Raw genomic sequence first — 16080 nt, forward strand, 5'->3', positions numbered from 1 at the left:
GCTGTCTCATGAAGGAATCGTCTTTGTCCCTTCCCCGGAGCACGCTAGGGGAAAAACAGAGCTAACGCTAGCTGGGGTTGGAGAAACTTTGTCATCGTTGTTGTTAATAAAGCCTTGACCCCTACTACCCTCTCTCTCTTTCTGTTCAGGAGCACCATTTCCTGTTTGGCTATAGGGAAAATATTGAGACACGATATGAGAGAAGAGAGCGGCTGTCCAGAAGCTCTTCGGTGGGATGAGGAGGGGGAAAAAGGGACGATATCCATCACAGAAAACCTTGCTGGAAATTATTTCTGACTTGACAAACAGTAGGCAAAGACTGCGCAACATAAGAAACGCATTAGTGTAACATAAATGTTGTACTTTGGACCCCATCGGTGTGTTTTATGAGGCAAAGCTTCCCAGCTACATATTCCTGCATCTGGTTTACAATAGCAGAGATAATGAGAAACACACAGTACCTGCAGCACGTTAGTAATGCTACACCGAGCAGGAAACACTCAAAAGAAAATAATTGAACGACGGCAACGATAGGGACAGTTTACCTGGTGTCTTGGTGAGGGCCGTCCTGCAGAATGAGGTCTGGTGTAGGTCTGTCGCAGTGGAGGCTCTGGGTATAAAGCCCCCCTAAATGACCCCCCACCAGCAGGCTCTGCCCACATCGCATCAGGGTGCCCTCAGCGTCACCCAGCTCCGTCTCCAGATCCTTCTCCGAGCAGTAGGCACCATTCACTGGCAGAGAAGCAGAGGAAACATCACTAAAATGGTCCAAATCAGGGGTTTCTAAGACATTGACTGTAATTTTCACTACTTTATTTATTTTGTGTGTATACATTTTGTATATTTACAAGGCAGAGGAATAACTCGACCTTCTTCCTTAATAGTTCCCACTTTAGTTTGTATGGTGGTGTGTTAGGATTACTACACAGATGTGGAGATGAGTGTAAAATAATTTCTAGATCTTGACAAGTTGTTAGATCATAAAGTAAAATACTATACTGTGTAGTTCCACAAACCTGTGACATGAGTAAATGATAAACTGAGGCCTTGAATTGTTAAAATTGCACTTATTTAAGATAGTTAACTAAATGTGAGCCTTTTAAAAATGTATTTTTCTGCACTAAAACCAAGGGAACAATTTGGAGTAGTCTTGAATTAAAGGTTACTATGCTATGATTCTACGGGTGCGACCCACTTGAGATCATTTGTATGTGGCACCTGAACTAAAATGAGAAACCCCTGGTCTAAATCATCGATATGTGAAGCTTAGCGGTGATCCAATGTGACTCTCAAATTAAAAAGCTGGCTGTGCCGACTGGACACAGCGACGTGCTGACTGCCCTGGAACGATCCTCAGTTTACGTTGGGAGCCACGCCATCACAGACATGTTGAAATCCTATTAGATAGGAATATTCTCCAGAGGAATAATTATTGGCTGCCACAAGCGTAGTATTGTGTGATTTATAGAGGGCTCTTTGGCAAAGTCAAAGTGGTGACAGTAAGAATAACGTCCGAGAGATTTATTGCCAAATATTATTGCTGGAGTAATTGTATTCCAAATGGCGGTGTGTCCATTTCGGAAAAATAAACAAACTGGAGCGAATGAGCCTGGCAGATCCAGACAGTGAAAGTGTTACTGTGTTCATTATTTAAATTACATGCTGTCAGCTAAATGTACCACCAGTTGTTCTAATTATATGCAATCAATCTTTTGGTGAAGCTGGTGACCTCATTATTTAATTTCATCAATTTAACATTTGATTTATTTAATCTGTCGATGATTCATTTAGTAAAAAAGCACTTAATCGAGAAGTTAAGGGTAAATGAACTGATCATTGAAGCTGTTTCGAACTTTAACCCAAAAGCCTTCTTGAGTGAATAACAAAAAAGAAAGGAGGAATCTGTCAAACTAACTATCGACGTGACATGGCGTTATCGATTCGCCGCTTCTCTGTCCGTTATGCCAGTTTATTTCTGCCGTTTTTTGACAAATGTCTCTCACACTCTTCCAGTCCCGCCACAAAACCCATCTCTTCTCCTCTGCCTACCCATAAACCCCTCCCCATCAATTCATGCCTGTTGATGGTCTTTGTTTGCCCTTGTCTGTTTGTACTCCCCACACCACAACCGTCCCTTATATTGTAAAGCGACTTTTCAAAACTTTATAAAAAAAAGCATTATTATTATTATTAATGAGTTTGTTCGATGGCGAAATACATGGGGATACAAATGTGTTATTAAATGTAAATTAGCTGCATTTCCTCTTTCAAATATAAGCATTTTGTATAGTTTATAGTGTATTTACTCCTCATGCTCAAGCCCCTTGAATTTCTCTGTTCTTCATTTCAACCAGACTATTTGAGAAGAAGTAAAGGCTTCTTGAACGCGACTAAAGGTAGAATTAGAATAGGAAACAGAGAGATGAAAATGAGCGATAGGAGGGCCTGGATGTATGAGGGAATATTTGTGAAGGGTAAGCCGATATCCCCACACACTCTGGTGTAGGCGGCCACACGTCCCCTGCTCCAACTTCTCTAACTCAATTTCTCAAATTCAATTTTCCCCTAATGATGTTATTGACAACGTTATCACACACTATGAATAATAATAATAATAATAATAATAGAGTCACTTAAGTGCCCAGTATGTGAGATAAAACCTCAGAAATGGTACTATAAGGGAATGAGAAGAATTAAGGGGTGAAAATGAACTAAAAATGAACGCAAGTCAGATTAAGTCAGGGGGTTTGGGCTGCAGATAAAAGTAGGAGAAACTTACAACAACAAAGGGAAAGATATTACACCATGAGTAACAGATGGGGAGTAAGAGTAAACAGTAGAAAAGGGGGGGAGGGAGTGTTGTGGAATATGGGAAAAAGGTTACAATGTCGATCAAAAGACAAGAGAAAACAAGGGAACTTTGTGAGCCATGTTATCCGCAGTTTAGGGAACATCTTTTGACATATCCCTCCTACAGTGGATGTATCCTTAGACTCCTCTGCATTTATGTTGTCACGGGTCACCGCTGAAACACAATGAAGTAGAGAAAAGGCAAAGCGAGCTACGCAAACAGTGGAGTATCGCCGGGGGACCGTAGAAACAACGCTGGTTTCACTCAGAGCCGTTAACAGAAGGCAAGATGGGGTCTGTTTTCAAGCAATACAAACCGTTTTATTTATCAAATTTTGGATAGTTCTGTCTTTTTTGTTTTGTTTTTTAACTGCTTTTTGGCCCAGAGTATATAACTGAGAGTTTCAAGGCCCGCCGATGTGAAGCCAAGTGTTTCCCTGCCTCAAGCCAGGAGTAATTTAATCGGGAATGCCAGAAGTGACATGAGTCAGGATGGAGATGACTAACATCATCAGAGAGAGATCTCTTAATTTGGTCGTGACTGTCGACATGCATGCAAACAAAAACACAAACAACTAAATAAAACCATTGTCATCATAAAGCCCCTGAACGGCCTGGCATTCATTCAGTGGAGCCTTGACTGGATGCACATGCTCTCTCTCACACACAGTTACCACCATATAAAACACAGACCCACACCAGGCAAAGGAGACAATGTTCTCTCAAAGCGCTGTTTCACAATACAGGAGAGAAGCAGCCAGGAAAAGATCACACCATGTCAACGTGTTAGACACAGAGAGAAGACAGGGATGATCCCAGAACATCAATCACCTGGCTTCATCTCACTGAAGACAGAAGAATACATCCTTTGTTTTCCTCACGACTGTTTCGGAAACATCACTTCAGTCTTTACTGCTAGAGGTTACAGGTTGGCTATTGAACAGCAATACTTTTGGAATCAACTCAAGAGATATTTGATTTTATAACAAAGATCCATAAATTGGAACCTTTTACATGTTATATAAAGTCCATTTAGTTACATTTGATCATTTTTATTTGTATTACATTTGTATCTTTTAAACATTTTTAAATTGTGTAATGCTTGACACTGCTGCCGGAATAAAACTATTTCCCAATTCCTGATGAATAAAGTATACATGCATCTATCTGTTAAAGTCAGGATTCTGAGAAAAAAGTCAGACTTCTTTTGATAAGAATTCTGACTTTAAATTCAAAATTCTGAGGAAAAAGGGATTCTCTGAATTAAAAGAAATGTCTTTTTATGAGAAATCTGACTTTAAACTCAAAATTCGGACCTTTTTTAAAAACTTTTTATTAGAATCTTGACTTGAATTTTCCCAAAATTCACTTTGGTCAGATTTCATTTTTTTTGTTTTACATCTGGTCCTAATCCTCTTCTGTACATCTTGTATCTGCACTATGTCAAAAATGATTCTTTGCCCAAACTTTCCTCTTAAAACTTCTATGTAGCACCTCCTACGAGTATCTGACTTTCACACTTTTAATTAAATCTAGAAGTGTGAGCGACAATTTTGTGACCTTCACTTACTGTTTCAATTAAAAACAAGAAGTACTTGGAAACATGAGCCTGGGCTCCTGTGTCCAACATTTCTGCTAAGTGTTAAATGTTGTTGTGAAAGCTCAACTGGACTGAAGTATCTCCATCCTAAAGACACCTTCTAAATGTGTCTCCAGGACATTAAAGGCAGTATGTAAAATGCGTGTTAAAGGTCTTACTGCACAAAGTTAGAGCTCCGGTGATTTAGAGCTTTGCTACATCAACAGTATCAGTCATGCTCCGGTCGGGGAAACAGGCTCTTCAACATATGTTGGACTGGATGGGACCCAACAGTAAATTCAGTTTATATTGAATGTGCCACGGTAATTTAACGTAAAACATTTCATCCTGCGTTAGAGCCCAGTTTGATCAGGAGGTGGAAGCCAGGGAGAACATCGGGTCTGAGGTGAAATGTAAGATATCCAACAGAGCAGTGACAGGAGTGGGTGTGTGTGTATGTGTGTGTGTGTGTGTGTGTGTGTTCTTTGATACAGTGAGCTAAACACCGTCAGTTGGCCTCACAGCTGAACTAGCCACAGACACCATCCTCCATCATGAATTTTAAAATAAATTAAAATAAGAGTTAATTATGCAGACATTTTTTTTTTTTAAATGTGCCACTAGAAAACATTTTTTATGTACGTAAAATAATGACATAAGAAGAATACAAAAATAAATAGAAAATGTAAACCACACTATTTATTTTTACTACTTTGTTGAAGTAACTAAATCACTGGTAAAATAAGGAAAAGTAGGCAGAGAAAAAACATGTCATGTACGGTATATTCCATTACATTATTCCACTTGTTAGACGCGTTTATCAATAGCGACATACATTCAATACTGTGGGCAATCCCCACAGGAGCAATTTTGGGGTGAAGTTGCCCAGGGACACAACGACATGCTAACTGCAGAGGGGACAGAACCAGCGCTCCCGACTCGAAGATCACAACTATCCCACCGCGCCACAGCCTCCTTATGCTGTATTCTATGTCACATGTAGCTCCTGAATATATATTAATACACGCATAAAAGGCTCAACATGTATTCATTTTACTTGTAGAGTGTATGTTTATTACCTTCAATGAAATCATAATTTTTCTATGATATCATCTATGAATGGACTTGCAATGTCAATAAAAGTAATTGAAGTTAAAATTGAAAAATTACAAGTGTGAGAGAAGGTTGGGGGGGGGGGGGAGAGCTTGTGGGTGGTCTGTTGCAGCTGTGTGCTCATCATACTTTACATTCCTTTGGCTCTGGATTTAATTTTTGTTCCATGTTTTGTTTCTGGGAAAAACTTGAGCTCTTAAAAAACATCACCCTTTGTGTAATCAACAGAAAAATAAATGTGTTGGTTGTGGTTTTTAACCGCTAGTCACTCTATGGAGCAATGTTTCTATGAATCGACATGCACGTGCACAAGCTCAAGTCCGACACAATCGTATTCCTATTCCAAGGGTTTGACGCTGTTTCACAGACGACAATGCAAGCAACGCAGCAGAGCAAGGCTCCCATAAAGTAGGGGTGTAAGAAAATATCAACACACTTGAGTATCGCAACTTTGTGTTTTGTAATACATGTCGAATCACAAAAACACTGTATTTTTATTTAGAATATGAATTCAAAGATAAGTTGCTCAGAAAGCAAAAGCATAGCTACGATATTTGATGTCACAGGGAGTTCGTCAAAAGCAAATACATAAATGACTCTTCTTTTCACCCTCTGTCTGAAACCAGAACCCAGTCTGCTCTGATTGGTTAGCTGGTTGGCTCTGTTGATATTGGTCAACCGCTTAGAGATGTCCCGCCCCCCCAGCCTATCACGTACAATGTGTAGGAGCGCAATTGAAGCTTGAGTGTTACATAGTGATGTCAAAGGATTTCAAAAAGGCGTTTCAGGCATGGGGAAAAACTCCTCTGAAGGGAACTTTAGGATTTAAGCCTTTGCAGACCATTTACATGCACACATTTCTGAAACAAAAACTATCTACAGGAAAATGAAAAGACTAATAAGCATAATGGGGTAAATGTTTGTATATTATCAAGGATTTCCTAAATCATTTTTAAAAATCCGCCACATATCGTCTAGCCTATTGAAAGATATCGCATATACAGTACTGCTCCAATATCATGATACGTCTAATGTCATGATGCAGATTAAATTACATTACCTTCATTTAGATGATTCTTTTATCCAAAATGACTCACAACAAGCACCGTTGTGCAGTCGTCGTGAATGTTCCTGATAAAGGTTTCAAAACAGTCCAAAAAGCCACTTTTGCAATTTTTTTATGAGGAACAAAATGCATTCACCATGTTGTTGGCCCTCAAACCCACACTGGCAGGAATCACACTGTGTATAAATAAACGTTAGTTTGTTCACATGAAAACTCCACTGGCGACTGGAGACTTTTAAATTGATCTTAAACTGTAGCACGGCAATTTGAAAGAAATGCCATGCAGAGACACTTAATCCCCTGCAGATTACCTATGGAAACTGAATTCACTATTGTGTCCAATTCTAGTGATTCACCTCAGAACAAGCAGGGTGGGATGGTACTCTGATAAACACACAGTTGCAAGCATTCAGGCCCAATTAGGAGTGATGCTGTTAGGGCGTGAGATCTGGGACACAGGGGCAGAAAGAGAGAGGCAGGACAGTGCCAGAAGCACCAGGGGCAAATGTTGTGTTCAGAGAAGAGACCATGTGCAGATGTGCTGGCTCGTCCTCACTGGAGTCAGCACTGACAACTAAAGACGTAAGCACACATAAGGCTCTATTGTTATTCGCCTCCTCAAACACCACCCTAAAAGCATTGTGGGCCAAGACACAAGGCCTGTTGATAACATGGTGACTAGTAATACTCATCTAGAGTGGTATCTTCCTTTTCAAAAGTGTCATCACATGATGTCTATTGCTCCTCTCGTCTCTTGTATAATTAAAGGAACACGCTCCTTTCAGGAAGTGTCACCGCAGGATGATTGTAAACTGAGAGGAAAGACATTTTCCAGTTTGTTTGGGACATTGCACACGAATACAAGCTTCAAACAAGAGGGTAATTATAAAGGGATAAAAGCAGTTATCCGAGAACTTGTTTTGGGACATGCAGGATTATTTTTTGGGCTGCGGTTGAGGAGGAAAACGAGGGTCCAATCACCCTGACTGCTCTGATCTCATGCATTTGTCACGCTTCCTTTTTGTCTAAATCCTCTCGGGAACATAGGCCGTAAAACTCAGATGCCTCATGATCGTGAGTGGAAAGAGCTTTCTAAAGTTCTGATTAATTCAGCCACTGTGACCATGCAGCCTGCACAATAAGACAATAGACAGGAACAGTGAAGCAATGCAGGCTCAATAGTTCTGATAATTAAGGCACGACTCACTCATTAGAGGAGCGTTTGCGGTCACTGTGACCGTGATCACATTGATTGTATAGCACACTGGATATATGTAGCCAGTTATGGTTCGCTGTAACGGAGCATCTATTCAGGACGCCTCAGGGGCTGATGATCAGAGTTGTGTTCAAGTTCAGCAGTGTTGTGCCTTGGCTAAAAATCTCCCCTGACCCCAGTGCGTAATAAATGACTAACAAAGCAGAGCAGACACATGTCTCCAATCTAGCCAAACTTAACCCGTCCGAATGGCTATTATCCCAAGATACGCGGTTATGACTGCATTACCATACAGGGCTTCCAGTCTGTGCAGTAAAGATCAAACCACATCATCACGTAGTTAAATATGTCGCTGTCTGCCTCAATGAATCTCTTTCTGTTTTTCGCACCCTCAGGTATCATTATTCCTCCGAAGACGAGAGCGCTCCCGCATCTGATTAGCAGATGGTCCGGACAGCATTATTAAGTGTAATTGGTGGTAATCTGGGGCGATTTTTTATTTCGGTGACACTTCATTTTCTATAATTCTCGCCTCTCCCTTTTAAGTCACCTAAGCGTTGTGTTAAGTGCCAGAGTGAGACTGTGCTTGTGCCAGCGTTTAATGCGTTCAAGTCTTTGGAGACATGCAGGCCGTAATGAAAAGCAGATGTGCGGATGGATAGATGGTTTAGGGAGGGGAAAGGGGAGCGATCAGAGGTGTACTGTGTTTACAGCAGGAGGTGGGGGGGAGTGTAGGAGAGGGAAACGGGATGTCAGGAGTGTGATGCAAACATCTGAACCCAAGGTACAACAAGCTGCCAAAACCGCAAGACAGATGCCTCTGGAAATCCAACGTGACACCTCAACTGGCCTCACTTTGGCTCCATAAATCATAACACTCAGCACTTAAACAGTTAATAATGATCATTTTATTCCTGCTTGCCCTGACACCCCCTCCTGCCTTTAGCCTCCTCCCTTCCTCTACCCCCTCTTTCAACATGGTCAACAGACACAAGTGTGTGACAGCAGGCTGTGAGACTCGGTGGAGGGATGCTCTGGTTGTCGGGTGCAGATGTTGTGTATTAGGGTCCAAATCCTTTCCTGGCTTCTCTGAATCTCATAACTCATGTCTATATTTGTGTCTGCAGCATAGGCCCGGAACTTATTTGTTTGCTTAGTAATGGCTGTATGATTGAAAAACCTGAGGGCACAAGTAAATGAAAAATAACAACGTCTGCAGAGAAAGCTCTTCTTAAAGCAGGTGCGGAGCAAAGGGGAAAGAGGAGAAAAAATAACTCGATTAAATTACTGTTGGAGCACAGAAATGTCAGTGTTTTTGTAGCAGGATTACCAGTACCAGAAGACATGAGAACTTTCATGAGGATAAAATCAATTTGTTCTAGCCGATTTTAGCTGCTCTGAACCAGGTATCTTTGTTCTTCCCGGTTTCTCATGGTCAGCTCGGTCACACAATAACCTCAGGAGGAAGAAAGACTCAAGCTATTTCTGGGCACAGAAATAAAATGCAATAAAAAATCATTAGTGCATATAACAAATGAGCCCAGTCGTCCAAGTAAACCTCATTGCGGATATGTTGTTCATGCTAAGCGGCAACAGCGTTTCTCATCCTGATGAATGCAGCGGTCGGTAAATGATTAGCTTTTTAGCGAAGAAGGCACATGTTGTGGGAAGCAGGCGTCCTCATAATACCAGGCTTTTCAAATGGAGCAGGGCTAACCGCAGTCATGAACACAAACAAATAGTTGGCAGCCAACAACACTCCCACTCCTCCACCCCCGTCCCCATCACAGTACCAGGCTCAGTGCCCGCCGAGGCCCAAAAAACCAACCACTTTACCGCAGAGGGGGCGCAACAAGGCAAAAAAACAGGATAAAAAGTAGGATTATGTGACTCCACACACGTACTCCTCTGCTTATTTCTGCTTCTCACACACACACACCCTTAAGTAACAAACACACTTGATTCTCACAGAGGAAGATGCATTGAATGGCTCTGGTCATTCCTGATCTCTTCCCACTACATCTTACTTAAGGTCACATACAATTATATTTGTCCCCTCTGCATTCCCTGATTACCCTAATTAAGACGTTACACTTGTGCTTGTCACCACCTGGTGGTAGCACTCAGTCACTGGTTGTGCCCTCCAGGCCGTCCCTTGTGAGGTGAGATCCATCAACAGGTGATCACCATGACTGGGGGAAATGCTGGAAAACACAATAGGGATTTTAGCGCAGATAAGTGGGTCAGAAGTAACATAATACTCAGTTTGAATGTCTTTAAAAGCCCATAATTTCAGACTGGATTCTTGTGCAGCTCATTATCAGCTTTGTTGCATGTGATTCTCTGACTGCTTTACTCAGATTCATTTAGTGACGCAGTGATGCAAAAACTGATACCGTGTTTTAATAAAATGTTTGATCTTGATAAAGGCAATAACCTTGAAACACAAACATCATCTGTTAGTTAATGTTTGTGTCTTTTCCCCATCTAGTATATTGTTCCAGACTATGTGTCCTTTTTAATAAAGATTTGCTGAACAGATATTGCATTGAGGAGACAATTTATTAAAAGCGACACTAGAACAGACTTGTAATTAATCCTTCTTACTTCAGAAACATCACTGTTTCCAGAGTTTGTTAAAACTGTATCGACCCTAACCCTAACCCTTAATGGTCCTTTTGGAGGCTGCAGTTTGTATTACTGTTGAGTTGTTTTACTTTAAAGGTCTATATTATATCTAATCCCACCCCCTTTGTTGATTTATTTTTGCTGAATGACCATTTTAAACTTGCCACTGAGTGTATAATCTGCTGGGTTGATGTATATTTCCCACATTTTCACAAAACAAATTCCAATATTGCTGCTCTCTATTACAAACTACTATAAAGATTGAGTGACGGCACTCAGTTATTTGAAATGTGCTATTATAAACTCATGTTAACTAATCAGGAAGTGATGTGTTTTACAGCTTTAACAGCCAGATGATCAGAATCAAACAAACTGAGTCACTAGCAACAATAACCACATGCTGATATCCAAACAGAGAAAAAACTGAGCTCAGCAAACAGAACCCTGGCCTTAACCACGAGGAAATCCAAGGAAACAACCTCATAATGTTCAATCACAATGTTTTTACGCTGACCTCTGGGAAGGGCAGTAAAATATAACCACAGCAATGATTGATTATCCCATAAAAAAAGCATATCTTCTATCTTCAACTGTTTTAGGACATTTGGTAATATAACAAGAATGTGCATAGTCAACAAACCACTTTAAAGCCACAACGCTATCCTGACAATCACTATCATAACAGGGTTAGCCCACAAATCTGAACACTGGCAGGAATAATCACGGACAATCACAAAGTTTTACAAGGAGTGATCAGCCAAACCGCATCCTGTAACTCGAGTGAAAAGCCACACAATTGTAAAAGGCTGAACATTGAACAAAAGCATCAGTCAGACTTTTGATAGACCGGCACACTGACAGGACGTGATGCACTTGGCTGGCAGACATGACAGGGACGTCTGGCGAAGTGACGGACACCTTTATAGGGCTGCTGAGCAACACGGCTCCGGAGCCAACGGTGCTGAAACCTCGGCATGGGATCAGGAGCCGCTTCAAAACCAAACAAGAGGCTGCTCTGTGTGGAGAGGTGGCAGTAAATACTGGCAGAGCCATGCCAGTCCAGAAAACTGACGAGCACTCGGCGCACCACACCCTTACAGAAAGTGTTAAAGGTGCGACACTTCTCAACAGAATTATTTCCTAAACATAAACAGGTTAAAAAAGTAGATTTGAAATCACAGTTTATCCAAAAGAGTTTAGCTCCTGAATCTGTGTGTGCTACCGGTATGAGTGTTTTTGTATGTGCGAGTGTGTACTTGTGTGTGTGTGTTCACTCATGAGAATAACCAGTGTATATAAACCTGCTGTAAAAAGTAAACATGGCGATTTAGTGCAGAGGCGAACGAACAATAGTCCTCAGTTTGTCCGTGTGCAAGTTGAACCAAAACACAGCAGAGTGTAGTGAAATAACATCCAGTTATAACACCAGCAAGGCCAACATTACTATAATAGTGCAAAGAATCTGTACTATACTGTAAGACTTGGTTATTACGTTAGCTTTTTTTAAAGATATTTTCTGGGGGCTTTTTGCCTTTAATCGGACAGGACAGTGGAGAGTGACAGGAAAGTGGGAGAGAGAGTCGGGGTGGGATCCTGAAAGGACCATGGGTCGGGAATCGAACCCGGGTCGCCGGCGTACGGTGCAGGTGCCCCAGCCAGTTGCGCAACGGCCGGGGCCATTATGTTAGCTTTTATCATACACATCATTTTAAATCATGGCTTTAATCTCATTTTGAATTCTATTCTGTCTTGCAAACCACCAAAAAAAGCCTCGATAGCCAAATTAGATTTCTTCAATTTCCTCTTGTATACTTTTAAATGCAATTACTGTAAGAAAAAAGAGAGACCATTGGGATAACTGTTTGTCTCTTTCTTTTGTTTGTTGTTTACCATCCATTTGCAGCTGATTAGATTACGTTTATATCTAGAAGAGCATAAGAATAAGATCAAGTAGTGAAGCATGGAATAAATATGGTTTAGCTCAAAAAATAACATCAGAACAACAGAAGTTAAAGGGATTGAAGCTCAATGCTAATCCTACCACGGTAAAATGCTCACAACACACAATCCTAACATGCTGATGTTTAGCAGGTACAATATTAACCATACTCTCCATCTTATTTTAGCGTGTCAGAATGCTAACGTTTGCTAATCAGTACTAAATATAAAGTACAGCTACTGCTAAAGAAAAGGTAAATAATGTAGCAGGTATTTAGTAATAAGTCATAAAAACACTTAATGGGGACACAAGGTGAAAAGTGATGACCAAAGTAAATACTGAGGGGAACATGAACATCTGTGTAAAACTTCAGGGTCATCCATCTCATAGATTTTGAGTTATTTCCCCCAAAAAAATCCCCTTCGTGAACCTCATGGTGGCGCTATAGGAAAAGTCAGGGGGTCAACAAAGTCATTCATCCTCCGGGCAGCATGGAAATCTCTAATTGTCATGGCAATCCATCCAATAGTAGTTGAAATATTTCAGTCTGGAAGTGGTGGACCAACCAACAGACCATAGCCATCCCTAAATCCACGCCGCAGGCATGACTAAAAATAGACAGCACTAAAGCCCACTTAGCATCGAGCTACAGACAGAGAGTAGCGTCTCTGCCAGATACTACGCTGTCTGGATTCGTTAGCCTAGCTCATCCCTGCACCAGTAGCCTGTTCATTATGGTCCAAGGGGCTGTCGGCACAAAACTCACAATACTCCTTCAGTCTTCTTGAGCCAGCGACCAATATTTACAAGGAATCCCAAATCTGTGAGAGAATTCGATTGAACACAGATGGCAGGAAATTCCTCGGAAATGACAGTGGCCAAACTCAACCACAAAACATGAGAGCATCTCCGTGTAGCAGGCGCATCGAGGCCCGTCTGACGGATACTCGCTCTTGTTCTCGGGCCAGCACCGCCTCCTGCCATCAATTATAGTTCGACAGGAGTGGAGATTTATATGACTTCTGTAAAACAAGTGATCAATTTGCAGCAATTACTGTATATTTCCAATGGTTTGAGACGCAGCAGTGGGAGAGAAATGAATGAAAAGTTAGGAAAACTTCTGGTGGAGGAGTCCCTTGATGGTCGGTGGTCCAACTGAGAGGTTGCATTTAAGTGATGTAATTAGATTACATTCGAATGGAGCAACATTTGAAAATGATTATTTTGTTACCTACTCACAGTGCACATAACCTTCTGTTATCCTCACAGGGGATGGTCGTTGTTTAAAACAAGGGCCAAACCAGATGTTTTAGGAACCAAAGGAGGAATCCAATTTCACTTCCTACTCCTTCTTATTTTTGTTGTTTTAGTGCAGGAAGAATAATGGAATGTTACTTTGTGAAAATGATATGTTCAAAGCATGCATGGTAATTGCTTTGGCTTTTGAAGTTCCTGGTTAAAGTTGAGGCCAAGGTTTCTTCGCAGTGTGTCAACGATGAATATTAGCGAGTCAGGAGGATTAGGGGTTAACCCGCCCCCAAAATGGAGCTCTTTGGGGAAAATGGGTTTTTCAAATCCCCATAAATTTGCTTTGACAGCAGGGGCACAGAGGGTAAGCTTTTATTTAGATTTGATTATTGGTGTTGTTTCATGTCACTGTTTTTTAAAACCCTATACTTCAACAGACAAAGTAAGCTGATCTACTCAAACTGTAAGGCACTAAATACTTCGGAATATCCTCGAAACTCAAAATGTTATTTTAAAACGCATGAGATGTCAACAAAAAGAAAAAGAACACCACAACAAAGCCAAACTATGTGAGAGTTTAACTGTGCTACAGTTGTTTTCTGATGATGTGCTGCAGTTTAGTCATGCAGTAAGATTACTTCACTTGTTGACGATGTGGTTTAACTTGTTTCAGATGATTCTCCTTCAAATAAATGTTCTGAAGATGATGTGAATAGCGGCACTATTTCATTGGAAACACAAATGACACATAGCAAAATGGTTATATTCCTATAACTGATAACCAACCAATGGTGTGGAACTGTGCATAATATCTGCTATTACACAGCAGTCAACATCCCCCACCGAGGGGCATTGAAAAAAAAGAGCTCCTCTTCTACTCGGAGGGCACCACAGTATTGGGGTTTTCATAAATATACAGAATAAATAAGAGAGGGCCCCAGGTTTTCCACTGTGCAAACCTGTGTTGAGTTTCAAACCACACATACCTAAGGAAGTCAGCAATACTATTCTTTTATTGCGCGGGGAGTCCTCATCCACCAAAGGGCACTGAGGACCACCCCCACTCCCAACCACACACTCACAAACACAGATCACACATAGAGACAAGAACAAGCGCTCTTAGGAAACTTGAGATGGACAGTGGAGCGGACCTTATAGATCACATCAAACAGAGGTCCATAATGTGGCTGTGAGGAGGGGAAGGGGGGTGTAGTTCATAGCCCCCCTATCATCGCTCTACGACTTCAGGAAGAACCCACTGCTGGCCGACACGTGAGCAGCGGTGGCATGACTCCGTAACCCCTGTGGTTACAGGGACTAAGGCCTAGTGGGGCCCGTAAAAACCCGGAATGGTACCAAATGGCACTTGTGGAAACACATTCAATCTTGTGCGGTGGGAGGTCAATACACAGATATTTACACAGACAGCGGCGCTGTGTGCTGGAACAGACAGGGCCACCATCAAAGAGCTTTATGGGCAAATATATTCTCACTGCGTAAGCATTTTAGATGTCCAGGCATTAAAGGCCTCCTGTGTTTTCCCTGCTCTTGTTTAATGGCTGTAATAAGATTCCTTTTATTATGATTTCTGCTCTAACTGCGTCCCTTCACCACGTGAGTCAGCGAAGGGCTACAGCCAAAGCGAGACATGAGTTTTGTCTCAGTAGTAAAACAATTTCAGAGTCGGAACTAGTCACTCTGTTGGACTTCTTCTGTTCGAGTCAGACCCAGCAACCTCAATTACATCAAAATAAGTAAGAAAAATAGATCCACGGGGAAAAGTATGACTACATCTCCTGTAGTGCTTAAGCAAAAACCCACAGTTTTACAGTTTAATGACATGTGCAAGAAAAAGACATACGGAGAAAAAGGACAAACAAGTTCAGTCAACAAATAACACTAGGTAGAATCTGTCATTGGTGACCTTACATAAAGAGTGAATGAGGATTTCTGATTTGACTTTGCTTTGAACACTACTTTAATTCCCATGTTTTACATTTATATAATGTCAAAACATGGGAAACATCATACAAACTTTATTTACTTCCTTTATTTCAAGTTAATAAAAGTGACCATAAAATTGTGATATTGGAAAATATAAAATAGTTGATAGAATAAAAACAGTTTGTGTGCTCGTCATGGGTCACAGAACGTCTCTGATTTAAAGCAGATGGCTTGTAGATTGGTGAAATAATACATCATTAAGAAAGAAAATAATCCTCATATTCTCTTAAATGTGAACATATGTGAAGCTTTATTTTTCGTAATGAGGGAAAATGATGAATTACATTTCGCTTAAATGTGAACAACATATTAAAAGCTTCATTTTTTGAAACAGGGAAAATATTTAATTAAATTCTCTTGTTCTCTTGAATGTGACCATATTGTAAACCTATTGTTTTTCGTAAGGCAGAACTTTTATTTCGCCATATCACACAGAC

At 40.9% G+C, this 16080-nt stretch overlaps 1 protein-coding gene across 2 annotated transcripts in view; it reads right to left on the reverse strand.

The window, feature by feature from the left end:
• Positions 1-16080, reverse strand: part of LOC134869249 (zinc finger protein GLIS1) — a 77370-nt gene that overhangs the window by 40800 nt on the left and 20490 nt on the right. For both annotated transcript variants that reach the window (XM_063890735.1, XM_063890734.1), the window contains exon 4: positions 546-732. In XM_063890735.1, the coding sequence (XP_063746805.1) occupies positions 546-732 (187 nt within the window). The remainder of the gene's footprint in view (positions 1-545; positions 733-16080) is intronic.

The sequence above is a fragment of the Eleginops maclovinus genome, chromosome 9 (genome assembly GCF_036324505.1).
Source record: "Eleginops maclovinus isolate JMC-PN-2008 ecotype Puerto Natales chromosome 9, JC_Emac_rtc_rv5, whole genome shotgun sequence".
Lineage (NCBI taxonomy): Eukaryota > Metazoa > Chordata > Actinopteri > Perciformes > Eleginopidae > Eleginops > Eleginops maclovinus.